Below are 17,432 nucleotides of genomic sequence, written 5' to 3' on the forward strand. Positions count from 1 at the left end.
AAGTCTTTCCGAAAATAGTAGCTGAAAAACAGGAAGAGAAAACTAAAAGCAATAGAAATGCACGAATGATTATGGTGGTGCCATGAAGTAAACATGCTTCAGATACACTTGTTTATTCATACAAACGTAATTGAGATGAAATATGTCATAAATAACAGTGACAAATAAAATATACACCACCGGAAGTTGTTGACAAACAACAGCAGTAATTTTATTAAGCTGAATGCACGTCATTGATTGGCTGAAATTACCGAAATACGACAACTTTAACACAAAATGACTTTGAAAATAGAAACTTTTCTCAACAACACTAAGAGTAAAAGATGTTTTATATGACACATTCTATCAGTGTCCGAAGTTTGAAAATGTTTAGTTGCAAAAAATTAATTTCTCAATCTGCCATTGAAAGGGAAAAGATCCATATATATTATATATATAACACACCTGTAATGATTATCAGAAGCAGTTGTAAATCAAATTTATTACAATAAAGCAATATATAATGACCAAGGGTGATGAACTATATCATTGGACCCTGCCACAAGATTACGTGGATTTTTGTTAGCCTGGTGAATGAACAGAGCTTATAAAGTATTTTGCCCTGATTGATAATCCCCCTTTACCTCTGTCCTGTTTTGTCCGTAATCTCCAGGACCATTGAAATGACTTCCTCAATATAACATGGAATATCCTTGACAGAGCCTCTCCTTATGCACATACTCTACCAGCCTACAGTTTCCATCAGTAGGAAAGCTGGCATAATCTGTTGTCACTAGAGCTGTACCCTATTAATAAACTTCAAATCATTGGCTCCCACTAACCTGGATATAACACTTTAGACCTACTTGACCCATACACAATGTCAATATATATTAGAGATTACTGTCACACAAATATATAACTCCATCAAATTGGTTATCTCCCCTTTTAGTCACTGCTATTGCTGAAATACTACACCCTTCAGAATGCAGATTGTCTGTTCTATCATGTGAAGCATTTAATGCAAGAACTGATACTACTAGGATAAGTAAGACAACAATGTGGCCTGAACTGACCAATGGAGGTTTAAATACTCACACCCAGAAACCATTTTAAATTCCTTTAATTCTGATACTAAATATCTGATGATGTAGACATTTTCTATGCTAATGAAACTTTATGTGGAGCTGTATCAAACTGTTATTAAATACATGTAACTCTGCACTATTAATTGCCAAGTAAAAATAATACATTGATGATGATAATCTGAGGAATTCTAAAAAAGTAGATCTATAGCCAAAGCTATTTCAACCATAGCCATTCTCCCTGTTATCGGATGGATTCTCTAGAATTACATTATCCTATCTGCCTTGTTGGGATGATTTGTGATTTGAGGGAGATTTGGCTACTATTTTAAGAAGTTCCTTCATTGTTTCACTTTGCTAATAGTATGTGTAAGTGCTGTTGGTAGCGTAATTCTGTATATTATATCTTTTTACTTATTGAAGCAAACTTTCTCAGTGACTTAGTAAATTTTTTAAAGAATTAATTCATAAATTTATCATCATCGTTTTTTTGTGGAAACTTACTGATGCTTTATATATATGTATATTTAATAAGCTTTTTGCTGTTATTTCTAGTTCTTGATGTTTTTCTTTTCAGCTTCCGGGAGATGTGGCTCAGTATCAACTGAGACCTCTACAAAATGCCAGTATCTGTATTGTAATTAGTGGCAAAGCTGAGGGAACCACAAGGTCGCTTGCTAACCCTCTGAAACTTCAACCAGGTTCTGTGTTTTTCATGTCTGCCAATGAAATTGTGACTTTAAAACTTGAAGTAGGTAGTATGCTCTTGTTCCGAGCTCATCCCAACCTATAAGTTGGTTATCTCTTGGAGCAGCGGGTTGGCTTATTTAGTAGGTCAGTGTTTATTTTGATCTCCCAGCCACCCACTACTCGCCTTCTAAATGGTTAACTCCAAATATTAGTAGCTGTTAGAAAGATTGTAAATTTGTGAGGAGCAACTTGAAGAAAATGTTGTATTGAGCTTAACAGCTAATTAGACCACAAAACCCTCTTCTTAGCTCCTTATTGGTAACTATGTTTTGGTAACCGTGTGTATTGAAGTTGCTCACTACATTGGAAAGTTTCAAATTCATCTTTCACTTGTTCTCTCCCTCTCTTTCATATACATACACAAAAACACATGCACCAAACATATAAACTTTACTATATAATTTTTTGATAATATCCATTCATTTCAAGAATGTTCTCACTAGTTATTGTCAATCAATATTAAGAGGAATTCACATTGAGGTTTTGCTTTCTATGTAACTTAGTTTTGATGGGATTTTTTTTTTTCAAATTGGTATTTTCAATAGATTTTCATAGATTGTCATAATTTTTTTTTTTTTTCTTTTCAAGCTAAGAAAAAGTATGCTTTCAAGTTGTCTGTAATGGTTTTGCATCCACGGTAAAGCATTCTACATCTTCTGTATATCTCTGCTTATTTGGAAGCTGATTTCTGTTACAAGTGTTTTCTAATCACCAGACCTATTGAATTTTCATCATTGTCATTCAAAGATTTTCAGTTCTTTAGTATTAAGAAGTTTAAATCCAAATTTGTTATTAATTTTCATGAATTCTTTTTTATTTTTATTTATTGAAATTAATCAAACAAAATTCAAATGTGAATCTCAAAAATTAATATTTAGTATAATTATTGGAACTCGTCTATATCAAATTTTGTGCTTTGTTAGATATATTTATAATTTCATGTGAACTTTCTACTGCACCAGTTAACCTTACTTTATATTCATTTTTAAATTAAAAGAATAACTGTTTGCCAGCTCAACTAGACATATTTCTTGGACATCTCAGTACAACAGCTGGTACCTGATATCTTGAGAAAATTTACACATGAAATTTAGTCTTAAGTTTAGGGTTTTATTTCTACTTGCTTTCATATTTTGCTGGTATATATATGTTAATTATATCGTCAGAATATTTTCTTCTAAAATATACCTGCCTGTTTCAAATGGGCTGAGGAGTATGCTCTGAGCCATTCAGTACTGCTCTCTCTCTCTCTTATATATCGAAATGGACACTATAGAATAGTTTAATTGTTCATCAGATGGATTCTGGAATATTTGAATAGGATTTCGTACATGTTGCGCTGAAATATTAAATTTTATTTCATTCAGTGTGATTTGCATTTCAAGTTCATTTTGCAAATTAATATTTTATTGTTCCAGTTACTTTGTTTCATTCACACAGACAGACACACACACACATACAGAAACATTTCAAAAAGTTACCATTAGTAGACTAAACTTAATGAATACTACTCTATAGTTGTGTGTGGAAAAATAAGATAATATACCTGCAAGAATGTTTTGAACATTTTTTTCTACCAGAATTTATTTTTTCACAGACATTTTTGTATTCTTGTTGTTAGGTTTATAATGATTGACAGAAAAAGTCAAAAACTATTTTATTTTTAGTTTTTGTGTCTATTTTTTGAGAGCTATTAATTTCGTATTCTAGCTAATTTCTTATGTTGTTATTCCTCCGGAATGCTGCTTTTTCTGCCACTTCTATGAAGTTACTATTGTGAGAATATGTTAAAGTTTTGAAAAGAGAGGTTTAAAAATATAAAAAAAAAAACGCTTTGGAAAATGTTGATGTGCTATGTTGAACTTTCCAGTTGAATGATAATCCTTTATACACTAAGGAAATTATATCCTATTTTAGCTGGCTTTCAATTTGTTGACAGTGACTAAGGCTTTGATTAAGTTCAATTTTAGATTGCAGTCATCTCTGAATGTTTTGTTAATTTTGAACAAGTCTTTTATTACTTGACTTCTGTCAACTAAGTGTAACTCTCTTCAGAACATTTAATACTTTTTCTCTTCTTCCTGCTGCCTCCTTGTCCATGTCATCATTAATCCAAGTGCTGACAGGCACTTCCTTTTCTCCACTTCACTTTCAGTTGAGTGGAATTGGTAGAATTGTATATTTGGATTTAAACAAAATGATTAAAAGGTAAGCTGTAGCACTTAAAAAAAAAATCCAATCTTTTGGTCTGTTCATCTATTTTTCTGTCAAATGGATGTTTCTCTCAAGCAAAATGTTGAATGAAATAGCTATGTAGCTAGTGTTTATGATTCTTCTGTGGTGAAACAATAAATATTTGGATTGAAATATAAACAAACATCTCTCTGTTCAACTAATTCAATGTTTTTTACCAATGTTCTCCAAAAATTTTTTTTTTTTCAAATCTTTGACATGAAAATATTTGCTCTTGAAATAGTATAACACTTTCAACTAGGGTATCACTTAAAATGATAATTATAGAAGATAAGCCAAATTAAAATCATTTAAATATTTATTGATGTAAAAAGAATTGTTCTTTGTCTTTAACATATTGATTATATTTGATATTTATTTTAAAGATATCTGTTGTAACTTGTAGACATGTCAAGTTGTTGTACTGAATAGCAGTGAAAGGAACGCAAGTTGTGAAGATTAAAAGTTTGTTAAAATGTACTTCTCTTTGTACAATTTCAACTTATTCTTCCATTTAAAGGAACTTTTGACATTCACATTAGACACAATTTGATAAAGAATTGAATCTAAGGAAAATGGAAACAAAATTAAGTTACTACAGGATGAGTCCATTACTAGATTGAATAGACGTCATTTTAACAAGTTTTAGTCCATGCTGCCATCAGTGAGCCCCCAGTCTAGCACTTTTTCACCTACCTGACTTTTAGGTTAAATTTTTAGACCCATCCACCTTGGATTTGACTTCACTATAACTTTCCATATCTGTCTTTCCCCAGATACTTCCAATTGTATCTCATTACTTTTTCTCTCAGTAGGTGTCATTCAGTTTCATATTACTTGCAGTATCTTCTCACACTTCAGCCAAATCCTTTAATGCCCTTTTACCATCTCGGTTCACTTGTGCTTGGCCTTTCACTCAACCCAAACATAAATACATTTTTCTTTCTTATCTAACTTTACTCTATAAAACAAGTGTAAACACTAACTTATTACTCTATTTTATTTATTTGAAAGTAGAGTTGCTAGAATAAAAACTGGCTGGAGAAAGTTTAGAGAACTTTTACCTCTGTTGGCAACAAAAGGCATCTCTCTCTGAGTGAAAAGCAGATTGTATGATGCCTACGTATGAACAGCAATGCTACAGGATTGAGAAACTGAGGCTTTAAGTGCAGAGGACCCATGAAAACTAGAAAAAAAATGAAACCAGCAACTTCTGATGATAGAGAGAATTAAAGATTGAGCTTCTGTTGGATGCCTTTCCTGTTAGCAAGCAACTACTTTATAGTGTAAACTGGGTGCATTTCATTGTCTGACTAATACAGAAAAGTGACTTGTAGCTAAATGAAAATCTACACTTAAGTTTTTTTCATTTGACCATAAGCTCAATTTGCTTTGAATTGTCTATATATATATTAAGAACAAGCTTAAAACCCCAACTCAGTCTATATACACAAGTCACCAATATCTGTATTGCCATGGCAATCTTAAGATAGTCATATCTGTATCCTAGTACAGCCCTTTTAGAGCCAGAGCAGAATGCAATGTTCGTTAATTGCTGACTATCTGTAAAGCAAAAGTATGAACAACATAACGATACTGCTGACATCTGGTATAATGCCACTACCACACACAAATCCTGGACTTTATAATAAATGAAAAATGAAGAGCAAATCCCTCTGCAACCACTATTCCATAGTTTCTTTTACTTCTCTGAACTAAGTGCCAGCACTTACACCAAATTCATCTAACTCACCTTATTCATACTGTCTCTTAAAAGAACAGTAAATGTCACAAGCATGGCCCCTTCCAACTAAATTTTACCAAACAAAAAAAAAAAACTTTTAGAATGTATTCAGAAGACAGACCTATTGTCTAGTGTTTTGTTTATTCCACTGTAGACAACCTCAAAGCATTCTTTGAATTCAAGCTTTAGGTCAATCAAAATCCAGTGGAAAAATTCTGAAAGCCCCCATTAGAACAATATGAACAGAGGCAGTGGCAAGAAGACACATTTGAATTGTATACCAGAATTTCTATTCTGATAGAGGTTGAGCATACTGGTAACAGCATAAAATTGAGCTGTACTGGTTTTTCATAATTCTTTCTAGGATCCATCTTCAGTACATGACAAGATATTTTTACTCCATGTGATTACTTTCTCTTATTACATTTAGTTGAAATTCACTACATTCTGGTGTCCTAACTAAGGTACATAACTCTACAAAAGAGTGAAACCTGTTAGCAGTAAAAATAAGTATAAACATGGAAAAAAACAAAACAAACTAAAATGATGTTTGTCTCCAAGTGTGGAGTCTATCTTTTAAATAATTTTGCTTGAATCCTTACAATGTCAGAACACCATAAATTTGTAAAGAATGAGAAGCAGAGTAATTAATCCATGCCTGGTACTTACTTTATCCTGAATGATGTAAGGTAAATATCAAAACAAAATTTCAGTTCAGAACAGAAACAAAAGTAAACAGTAAAACATTGTATAACCCTCTTATTTATGTCTTACACATTGGCTTCACTTTTATGTAGTTTAAGGGGAGGGGAATAAAATGTTAAACATCATCAGGATTTCAACACACAATGTAACTATACAAGGTAATACCACCCCACCCTTGGTTTTCTTCTGTACATGTAAAACATGCTCTTTGCTTATAATTTTCAGTTGATAGTTATGCTTGACAAATACATTGATATACTTATTTCATAGACTCAAAATATCACTTAAAACTTTCTTTGGAATGTTTAAATCCTCTTTCACTCAAATGCTTCAAACTCCTTTTAACTGAATGGCATTCAGTTTAGTTGATACATTACAGTCGTTGCCCTTTCCCCAGAGTTTCCCAATAAGGGAAAAGGAACACTCTTGAGTTGTTTCTGTAGGAAGCAATACTGTAAGTATAATGGGTTCTTCTTCAGACCTGGTCCAAATACATGCAACAGTGAATTCTGTAAAAGGCACTCAAGAGCCAGGTGGTGGGGGTTAAACCAAGCAAACAATTTAAGTACATTTATATTATATTGATTGAAATGGATTGTTTTTAAATGTAAACACTTATAATCAATATTTGGGTTGAATTAACAATCTATGCTTCACCAATTTAAAGTGAAGTACCAATAATTTAAGTATCAACCAAAAGCACTGACAAGCATTTTGTCAAACGTTGAGTAAGATACATGAATTAAAACTGGTTTTATGTGTCTAATCTATCCTATAAAATTTTCAAACAAACATATAGAAACTCATAGATCAAGTTTGATTAATTATACCAATTAGAACATTCCTTGTGAATGTAGTCTTTATTTTATATAAGCAAGAAGCTTTACGTAATGTTTTGAAAATAACTTTTGGAAATTTACAAGACAGGAAATCTTGTAGAAAGAACGATCTGGTTGCAAAAACGTTATATTAAAGAAAAATATTGCAAGGTAATTTATTATAATATACAATCCTAAACTTGAAAAACAAAATAATTTACAAAGAATATTAGAGGATAAAGTTGTTTAAAAAATAGTTATTTTGGACAATAAAGATCTCTTCTTGCATGTACAATTAAACTAACATTTGGTTTAGTGTAAAGTATATACCTCATACATACACACACACGCGCACGCACACACATTTCATATACATGTAAATTTCAAATGTAGTCCCACCCCCATGATTTTCTGATTAATATATCGCAACAAATAACTATAGTCAGAATTCAGATAATGTCTTAACAGAAAGGAAGCAAAGTGTGAGATTGAATATACTTTTGTAAAGTTTGGACATGTCTGTTGTTTTAACACAGATATTTTTAATAGGAAGAAAGTAATTATTCTGCCTCATTAAGAATGTGTAAGGTTTTTTTTTTAAACATTTTTCTGAAACACGGGAAAAGTAGGCTGAAATTAACTAACAAATTATATAAAAGAAAATGGTATTTTGTATCAGCACTTTTTTCCTTTCTACTTACTAAATGTGTAGCGAGAACTGGAGAGAGGGGGCAATGTTTTGAGAATACATGTGGAGGTGTGTGGAAAAGTGTGATCATGATGTCCTTTATTTTTAAATTGATTCTGAGGAGGGAAGGGATAGAAAAAAAAATTGATACTGTATGTATCAATACTTGATATCAGACAGGAGAATGCAAGTCATTATTCTTTAGAGCCTCTTTTGGCAACAAGAATTTCGAATGGTGCAATTTGTGGTATTTAATCTCAAAAGATTTCAGTCTCTCTGGCAAGGTTGCCTCAAACCAGGTGAGGATCACAAGAAATATTTTGATTTAAGTATTTAATTTCTGTTGGAGATTTTGAGTTATCATGTACTGGTTGTTCAACTAACCCAGTGAGAAGACCAGAGAAATATGAAATGTAAGGTAACCATAAAGTCCATTTTAAATCTGTGGCAACTGTTTTCAATGTAGTACACTACTTACATCCCACATCTGGAAAATAAATAAAGAATAAAGACCATAAAAATCAATGAAAATGTTACATGTGTACATTCAACAGCTATATTATTTTGTTGTGTGTTTTTATGAATACATTTCCCATATATTCTGTACAAGATGTATATTTAGAAATGTATTTGTATTGGATTGATTAACACTAATAAAGAAAAAGGGAGGTGGGTGTTTTATAATTGGCACCATTCTTGATGTTATGCTAGACTTATTTAAAATAAACTCATATTTAGACATGATTAACACATGATATTTACAGGCCAACAAGGGAACCGATATACACCAACTCAATCTGCTAAGAATAGTAGTCAAACCTCTCATTACACTTTACTGTTGTACTAAAAAGAAATGAAATAATGTACATCTAAACATAGTGATGATATTCATAGTTGGAATACATTCGACCATCATGAAATATTTAATGTAATCTGATTGGCTAGTTTGCCATCTAAGTTAAATGTAGTATTATAGAGGGAAAACTCTCAGGGGCAAAGCAGAAAGAATCGGGACTGTACAAGCTATAAGGTTTTTAGTTCTCTGCTGCAAGGAAGAAAGTGAAGTTTGGTTGAATTTGCCTCTGATGAAAGAAGAAATGAAGTTGCATGGTAGAAAGAGGAAGGATGTTGACAGGTAAAGAAAGATGAGTGAGATGTAAGCATACAGATTCTAAGCATAGTTTGTTGCATGGGTGAAGGACAGCAGGGGATGCAAATACACATCAACAAGTGAAGGCTGTACTTGTGAGTGGTGATATTTTGTGTATGGGTGTGGATGTAAGCAGCTAAGGAAGAATTGAGTTCAAGTCATGAAGAAGTATCATGCCAAGGCAGAAAATAAGATCCATTTCACCGTATAGTTGGGAGTAGAGAACTATGGTGAAAGACAATACTGGAGAAGGAAAGGTGCAGAAAAGTGTCGTTAGGCAAACTGAAATAGTGAACCCTATGTGATCAAGTGCTGTGGCATCAGATGTCTAGCAAGAACCCTTTAAACTGATCCAAATAACCTTTGACCAGTGTCACCTATATACATCTGGCTGCATAGCTGACATTTTATGTAATAAATGTGTCTAGTGGGAGAGATGAAATAGTGATGCATAAAGAAGGACAAATGCAGCATAGGGTTTGGGTTGAGTGTGCTGGGATGTGGAAGAATGATCGATCACTAAGTTATGAAGATTGTGGGTGTGTCAACAGGAAGGGGAATAGTGGGGTCAGACAAGGAGATGGAGATACAGTAGGAAAATGCAGGAGAGGTAATGTGGCAAGATGGTAGGGAGGTAAAAAAGATGCAGTTGGTGATGGGGAAAATAAGCAATGAGGGCAGAGGTGCAGTTGACATCATAGTTGAGGAAGTAGATAGTGTTTATCATTTGGAGCTAACACACATGAAGTAGTGGACTATATGCTGATACTGAATCTCAGAATCAAGGCCATAGATACGGAGGTGAAAGAATTGTGAGAGGGGGATGGCAGATTTTGTGTGAGTGGGTCGAGGTAACATTGAGAGATAGAAATAGAAAATAATGGGTTTGTAAAAGATACGGCTAATGGATATAGAAATGTCCAAGAAGTTGATAGATGTAGATGTGAAAAGAGATGACAAAGGTGATGTAGAAGATGTGCTGATACAGTCATCAATGTAACGATCGCATAACGCTAGGATGAGTAGTTCAGTGAACTGTGTGATGATTTGGATTTCAAATTACAAGCTGACATAGTTGTTGCCCATCTTGATTCTCAAGGTCCCCTAGATCACACAGACTTTTCATGAAAGCCAACCTCAGACTAAAACAACAAAATATCTGCAAATCACAGAAAACAAACTGAAATGAAACAAATATGGAAGTAGTTTCTATTTTATTGCATACCTTAATAAGTCTGTCTTTACCAACTGTGAGGAGTCTTTTGCGTGTTGCATCAAGATGCATGTATACAATACTATGCTTGGCATCATGAAATGTTGCAAGAGGAGCTCTTCTGCAATTAAAATTTAAAAATTGGCCTTTTTAAAAAGGAGAACAAAAATAGCCATTTGGATTAAATCTATTTTGTCAGCTAGATGGGTTTTTTAAAACTATTTTTCAAAAGTGTAAAAATTACCTGTATGCTTCAACATGCTCAAGATTTTGGACAGGCTAAGTAAAATAACTACAACTCTGTTATACTGGAGTTGGCTAACAGAAATCTTATTCTTGTGATGAAAGCAACATGGGAAAATTGGTATTAAAAAGATTAAAACCATTGATAACAAGACTTACGCTACTATTTTACATTCTTTACTATGGTAATGTCTGCAATACAGCATATTGCTTTTGCATTAATGTTTTCAAATACACCCATGTGTTGGAAGAATCTTCTCCAGTACAGAATCTTGCTCTTGTTTTCCTTTATCATCTTCATGAGGGTGAGATTCCTGAGATCATTTTTCACCACTTCATCCTCTGTAGGTTCCATACACTTGAATCACTTTGTACTCTTTAACCCAATTGTCATTCTCCATAGACATCCCAAGTCTGTGTGCCAGTGCAGTTGCCTTCTCCCTTACACACTACAGCTGATTCTTATATCTAGTTTGCCTCGAGTGCATTTGCTCCCCAAAGTTGATGCACACTAATGTTTACATATCCAACTGAATATGTTCACCTCATATCTTTCTTCACATATCCTCCACATTCAGGGCCTATGTTTCTTTACCATTCAATATCATACTTTGTACACAAGCATGATATAGTCTACCTTTCACTGAGAGAGAAGGAATTCCTTTGTTGCCAGCCTCTTTACTCTGTTCTTACTCTGGCTGTGTACTGTAACATCCACCATTTCTAATTAGTTCAAAATGACTAGATCTGACTTCTCACACCTATTCTACAATGTCATTCATAAAACATACAATAACATCATCAAAATTTTAAAGCAATGAATATGAGGTGGTATCAAAAGCTTCCCAGACAAGTTCTGTAGCATACCAGCAGATGGCAGTATATGGTTGCGTGCATAAGGACCTTCATGAAGCAGTGTGCTGAGTAACATTGCTGTGCTTATTTCACAAGTTTTGAAATTTATGTTCTTGTGATCACATGTATGCTATAGTCTGCAAATTTGTCACACAGGAATAAAGAACCAACGTAAAATTCTGCATTAAACTTGGGAAGTCTGCTACAGAGACATTGAGCATGCCTTAGCAAGTGTATGGTGATGAGGCAATGGGTCGTATGCAATGTTTTGAGTGGTCCAGGTATTTCAAAAGTAGAACATCCCTGGAAGATGATGAGCAATCTGGAAGACCTGCCATGGGCATCACCTCTGGAATTGTAGTGTTGTGCATTGAGAATTCATTCCTCGGGGTCAGACCATCAACCAAGGGTTCTACAACAACATTTTAAAGTATTTGAGGGAAGGCATTCAGCAAAAGCAACTGGATCTGTGAAGTGTAAAAAATTGGATTCTTCATGACGACAATGCACCCTGTCACCGAGATCTTCTCACTTGTGAGTTTCTTGCAAAAAACAACATAGTATTGCTTCCACATCCGTTCTATTCACCAGATTTAGCCCCTGTGGACTTCCATCTCTTCTCCCAGATGAAAATGCAGCTCAAGAGTCACCATTTTAACACTGTTGTGGAGATCCAGAGCAAATTGCAGAAGGTCTTTGACCTGCTTATGGAAAATGACTGCCAGGCTAGATTCCAAAAGTGGCAGGAATGCAGGGACCGGTGTATTGCTGTGCAGGGTGACTATTTCAAAGAAGATGATGTTAAAACTTAAGTAAATAACTTATTTTTTTATTAAACATTATTGATCCAGGAACCTTTTGGTATAACCTCATAAATAAGCATTACATTTGACAAAAGTAACCTGAAGGCTAAATGGTTATTGACCATTTTGACCAGATAGCCACCATATAGTGGTTCCTATATTTGGTGCACTTGAATTATTCCCTTTCTATTCCATGTATTCTCTTAATTCAATGAATTTTCATAGTAACATTTCCATGCCTCTTATCAGCATTGGAGAGGTTTAAGCACATTGCCATCATTATGTACACACATTTTGCCACTAGCATCCTGTTCATATAGACACACTCCTTTGCAATCCAGGACATGGCATGCTTCCAATCCATGTCACTACCACTTGAAGCCCCTCTGCTTCCTTCCATTCTTTACTGAGCTGTCAGTGAATTTTTAAGGCTCTATCTACTGTACAAGTATACCCCATATGTCACCTTCTACTCTATAAGGTATCATAGATCTGGTCCCCTTCAAGCCACACCTTACCAAACTAAAAGGAAAAAAACTTTGGTTAAAGTAGTCTAGGTCTGAAAAAAAAAAAAATAAAAGACATGATGATCATGGCTGGAATGCTTTTGATCATTGGTCTGCTCGATCGTTAACAGCCTAGAACTATAATTATCTCAGTGTCAGTATGTGAGACTCACTAACCTCGTCGCAATCTGACCAGTAATAAATACATCATACATTCAACATAAAAGATAAAAGACCCCCTTTGGTCATGAATGATCATGGGATTGCAGCTAGAAAATTACCCTCCGAGGCACAAGTCCGGGCAAGGTTGTATATAGAAGACCAGCAGTTGCCCATGCATACCATCCTCCCCACTCCACACCACTGATGCTATCCAAGGAAAAGGTAAAAGTTGATACTGCTTGACACCAACTCATTTCTACAGCTGAATGAACTGGAGCAACCTGACATAAAACTGTCTTGCTCAAGAACACAACACACAGCCCGGTCCGGGAACTGAACACACTACCTCATGATTGTGAGCCTGTCACTTTAACCACTGGGACATGTGCCTCCATACATTCAACATACACAGTGATAAAGCTGGAATTCATAAAATAAATTAATAAGAAAGAAGGATGAATTGCAACAGCCATACTTACTCCTCATCTGTTATGCCAGAGAAACATTGATCACAAACACGTACTTCATATTCATAACCAAGTGGAGGAATAGTTGTCTTGTTACCACTACACTTGCCACACACAGCACGACCACACTTTCGGCAATGGTGCTGCAAGAAAATAAACAAAAAATTTATACAGAAAGAGATAATGTTAGGAGATGTGAATTACAATCATTTTACAACTATTCCTCATAAGCCCTTTAGTGGGCAACTGAACTGCTAGAAATAGCAGCCAAATCACCATTTTACAAAGACATAATCATATATATATATATATATATATATTGTCTGGAAAAATAGGATGAACATACTGAAAACTCTGTCCATAGATACGCTTGATCATAGTTCACTTGAGGCTAAATGAGATATCTCTCATCATACTTCCATTGTAAGTAATTTAATTATGCATGTCTTCATTACTTAGCCTTTCAGTGAGAGGTAAATGCTCTGAGGGCTGTCCTGATTACTACTTCTCAGGCATCTTCTCAAAACGTCTGACTTCTCTCAATGGGTTCTTAAGTTTTGTATCATCCATTTACAGCACACACCCAACATTTAATTTAACACTCAGTTTCTTTCTCTTAATCTTTTATGCTCAGTTTCACATCCATAAGATCAAAATAAGCTTATTCCTCTCCACTTGAAAACATTTCAAAATGACAAAAAAGCACAAGACCAAGGTTGCAATCAGTATCTGTTGTAAAGATGCAGAAATAGAGAATATGAATGCATAACTCTTTATTTTCAATGGATGAATGGGATATTCTTCATCTAAGTTTATACTGAAAGTTTTATAGAAAATATTACTTCGTGTGAAGTTCTGCATTCCTTCATTAGAGCACTAGAGTATTTTTCCCTATCTTGCTGATTGGTAGTCATTTTCTCCAGTACAAAAAAAAAATATGGTCTTGTCATTTAATATTTGTCAAATATTATTACATATTGTTTATGGCCTCTTTAATGTGGCTGTCCTCTAAGAGAGGACAATACTGTCATTTAACCCCAGGAAGGTGTCATCTCCAGCTGGTTTATTCAGAGTGCCTTGCGCACTTGGTATTTATTGCAAGCAGGAGATAATTCTTGCCACCCTCGCTTCAAGACCACCAGACCACATAGTTTTAATCTGTATTGGATCTCTTCGGTGATGGGTACTAGAATGGTCTATTAGAAAATCTCTGAGATAGAAGCAGTATATGGACCAAAAAGTATCTTTACTACTCTAGGAACAAGGCCCGAAGTTTTTTGGGAGGGGGCCAGTTGATTAGATTGACCCCCAGTATGCAACTGGTACTTAATTTATCAACCTAGAAAGGCTAAAAGGCAAAGCCGACCTCCGCAGAATTTGAACTCAGAGCATGAAGACAGACGAAATACTGCTAAGCATTTCGTCCAAGTGCCACAAGGGTCAACTTTGTCTTTCATTCTTTGTTTGGGGGTTGATAAAATAAGTACGAGTTGTGTACTAATGTCAATGTAATTGACTAACCACAATCTCACTCAAACCAATATTTCAGTATTAAACATCTACACCAAATTTTAACAGTGGAAATTCTAAGAGTATGATAATAACAGTAGTGACAATGGTGGTTGCTGTTATAGTCAACATTCTATATTTTTTAATTTCTATTTAAGATAAATAACATCAGAGCTGAAATCTCAGAATTATACAACATGGTATGACACTATACAGAACACGATTGTACAAACTATAACATACCTGTCTGTTACCAATTACTTTTTGCTCCCACATTTTCTGAACATTCCAAAAGAATGGTGCATCACACTTTTGACAAATATCACTTTCAGCCCAATCTGGAGTCTACAAAACAAAACAATATAAGAAGTTTTATAATGTTTACATTACAAAGCAAAAGTGACAAAAACATGTTTCATATCATTTTAAGATTCTGCAATATGTGTCTAGTTTTAGCTTTTAGCATCTTAGGAAGCGTAGAGGGTGTTGGAGCATTGTGAAGTCATGAAACACCTCTCCACGAGCATGGTCTGAATGCTCGCAACAAAGTGTATTCGTCTAAAGGCACCCAAAGGCCAGAAGGTGTTGTTGAAGTGGGTAGCACTATGTACTTGCCACTTCTTAAATAAAAGGAGAATCTATATGCCAACATTAGGTAAATGGTGACTCAGAGTCACACAACATATGTTCACATACATATATGCATAAAGGGGCATGGCTTAGTGGATAGGGTGATACAGTCACAATCTTGCGATCAGGATTTCAATTCCTTGGCTGGTGGATGCATTGTATTCTTGAGCAAAACCCTTCATCTGCATTGTTCTATAATCACTTTGACACCTGATGCTTAGTACACAGTGCACTAGTTCAGAAAACATTGGTTCGATGGAGAGAGTGAGCTAATGTGCGGCACAAACATTTGATCCCTATAAACAAATCATTTGTGCAGGTCGTTCATATGTCATCTTTGATGGGAGAGTCCTACATACATACACACACGCACACACTTTAGTCACCAATATAAGGAGATATTGCTTTATAAAATTGTCCTAGATAGTCAAAACTATCCACACACAAAAATACATTTTCACAAATGAAATTTTCTTTCTGGCAAAAATAAAAAAAGCACTTCATGTATTGGCAATAATTGTGAAAAGAACCAGATAAGTGTCTTCAAACAGGATATTGAAGACAATTGAAGTGACATAAGGAGAAAGAAGGAGAGAGGGAGGTCACATATAGTGTCTGGGAAATTACTGAACTAATCATAGATCCAGTATAAATAGAACTGTTATCAATTGTTAGTACCAGGTTGAATTTGAAAAAGGAACATACATTTTTAGAATGTCACTGATATTTACAAATATATGTTCTTAGTTCAAATCCAGCCTTAGATTATGACCATATCAAATCCTATGACAGCTGACAACAATCTGAGATAAAAAGTCATTGAATTACTAGATATTATTGTACATTTACTAAAAGTAAAATTTAAGTTTGGAATATTATAATCTTCTGAAAATAAAAACAAATCAATGCGGTAAATTAATTAATACACACCTCAACTCGTTTCCCATACATATTCCAAAATGCTACCATACAATCATCACCACCAGACAGGCATTGGTTAGAAATTGGGCAGTATATTAAAGCTTGAACTTTGTCACTGGAATGAAGCAGATAACATAAACATAAAGCAATTTTTTTAACCCCATTTAAATGGAGAAATCAAATTTGCAAGTTTAGAGCAAAAAAAAAAAAGATGTGGTGAGGAAAAATAGACAATGATAATAGGTATCAATGATACAACATGAATGACACTAAGTGGAAAGTCCTGGTTTTGTCATCTCTGTTCACTACACTACTTGGGTTTTGGTGTACTCCAGTCAGTTGGTGGCCCCTTGACTCAGTATAAATTTCTATTGCATAATGTGATCTGCATCTACTTCTGTAGGTATATACAAATGTATATGGTTGGTATATTTGTAGACAACACAATTGCAGTGTATAAATATCAAAAATAATGTCCATTTCTTTGCAGAGCATAGCTTCAATCAACAGACTTCTGAATTATGAGGCCAGCACACTTCCACAGCACTACTGTGTTCAACAAAAACTTTACAAAATATATGATGTATTATTTCTTTTATTGTCTGCTCTGGGTTACATCACCCATCAAATGTTATTTATTTTTATGCATTAGACTGAGTAACTATAGTAACTACACAACGCATGCTGCAGCACTAGGATGTCAATTTATTCACCAAAAGGTGACATTTCACTCTGCCAACACTTCAAGAGTCACTTTTGACAAACCATATGCACAGATCTATGCAGTGCAAATTTTTTTTGGGTATTTCTCCATTTGGCTTTTTTCAGATCAACTAGAAACAAATCAATTACATAAATACTTCCCCAAAGCAGCATAGCAACCAAACTTGCTAGTGCTATAACAGTATTTTATCCAATGGCAGTGACAACATTTTTAGTCAATGCCAATTATATACAGAAATGATAACTCAC

At 34.3% G+C, this 17,432-nt stretch overlaps 2 protein-coding genes across 2 annotated transcripts in view; one reads left to right on the top strand and one right to left on the bottom strand.

Moving 5' to 3' along the window:
- The window catches only part of LOC115209304 (mannose-6-phosphate isomerase), a 44,120-nt gene extending 40,073 nt beyond the window's left edge, over window positions 1-4,047 (top strand). The window contains exon 8 of the mRNA XM_029777644.2: window positions 1,642-4,047. Coding sequence (XP_029633504.1) covers window positions 1,642-1,857 — 216 coding nt within the window. The 3' untranslated portion in view covers window positions 1,858-4,047. The remainder of the gene's footprint in view (window positions 1-1,641) is intronic.
- Window positions 2,625-17,432, bottom strand: part of LOC115209305 (WD repeat and FYVE domain-containing protein 2) — an 87,308-nt gene continuing 72,500 nt past the window's right edge. The window contains exons 8-12 of the mRNA XM_029777645.2: window positions 16,470-16,575; window positions 15,153-15,254; window positions 13,413-13,543; window positions 10,377-10,485; window positions 2,625-8,488 (exon numbers count right to left, since the gene is read on the bottom strand). Of these exons, the coding sequence (XP_029633505.1) occupies window positions 8,459-8,488; window positions 10,377-10,485; window positions 13,413-13,543; window positions 15,153-15,254; window positions 16,470-16,575 (478 nt within the window). The 3' untranslated portion in view covers window positions 2,625-8,458. The remainder of the gene's footprint in view (window positions 8,489-10,376; window positions 10,486-13,412; window positions 13,544-15,152; window positions 15,255-16,469; window positions 16,576-17,432) is intronic.

Source organism: Octopus sinensis, linkage group LG3 (genome assembly GCF_006345805.1).
Source record: "Octopus sinensis linkage group LG3, ASM634580v1, whole genome shotgun sequence".
Classification (NCBI taxonomy): Eukaryota; Metazoa; Mollusca; class Cephalopoda; order Octopoda; family Octopodidae; genus Octopus; species Octopus sinensis.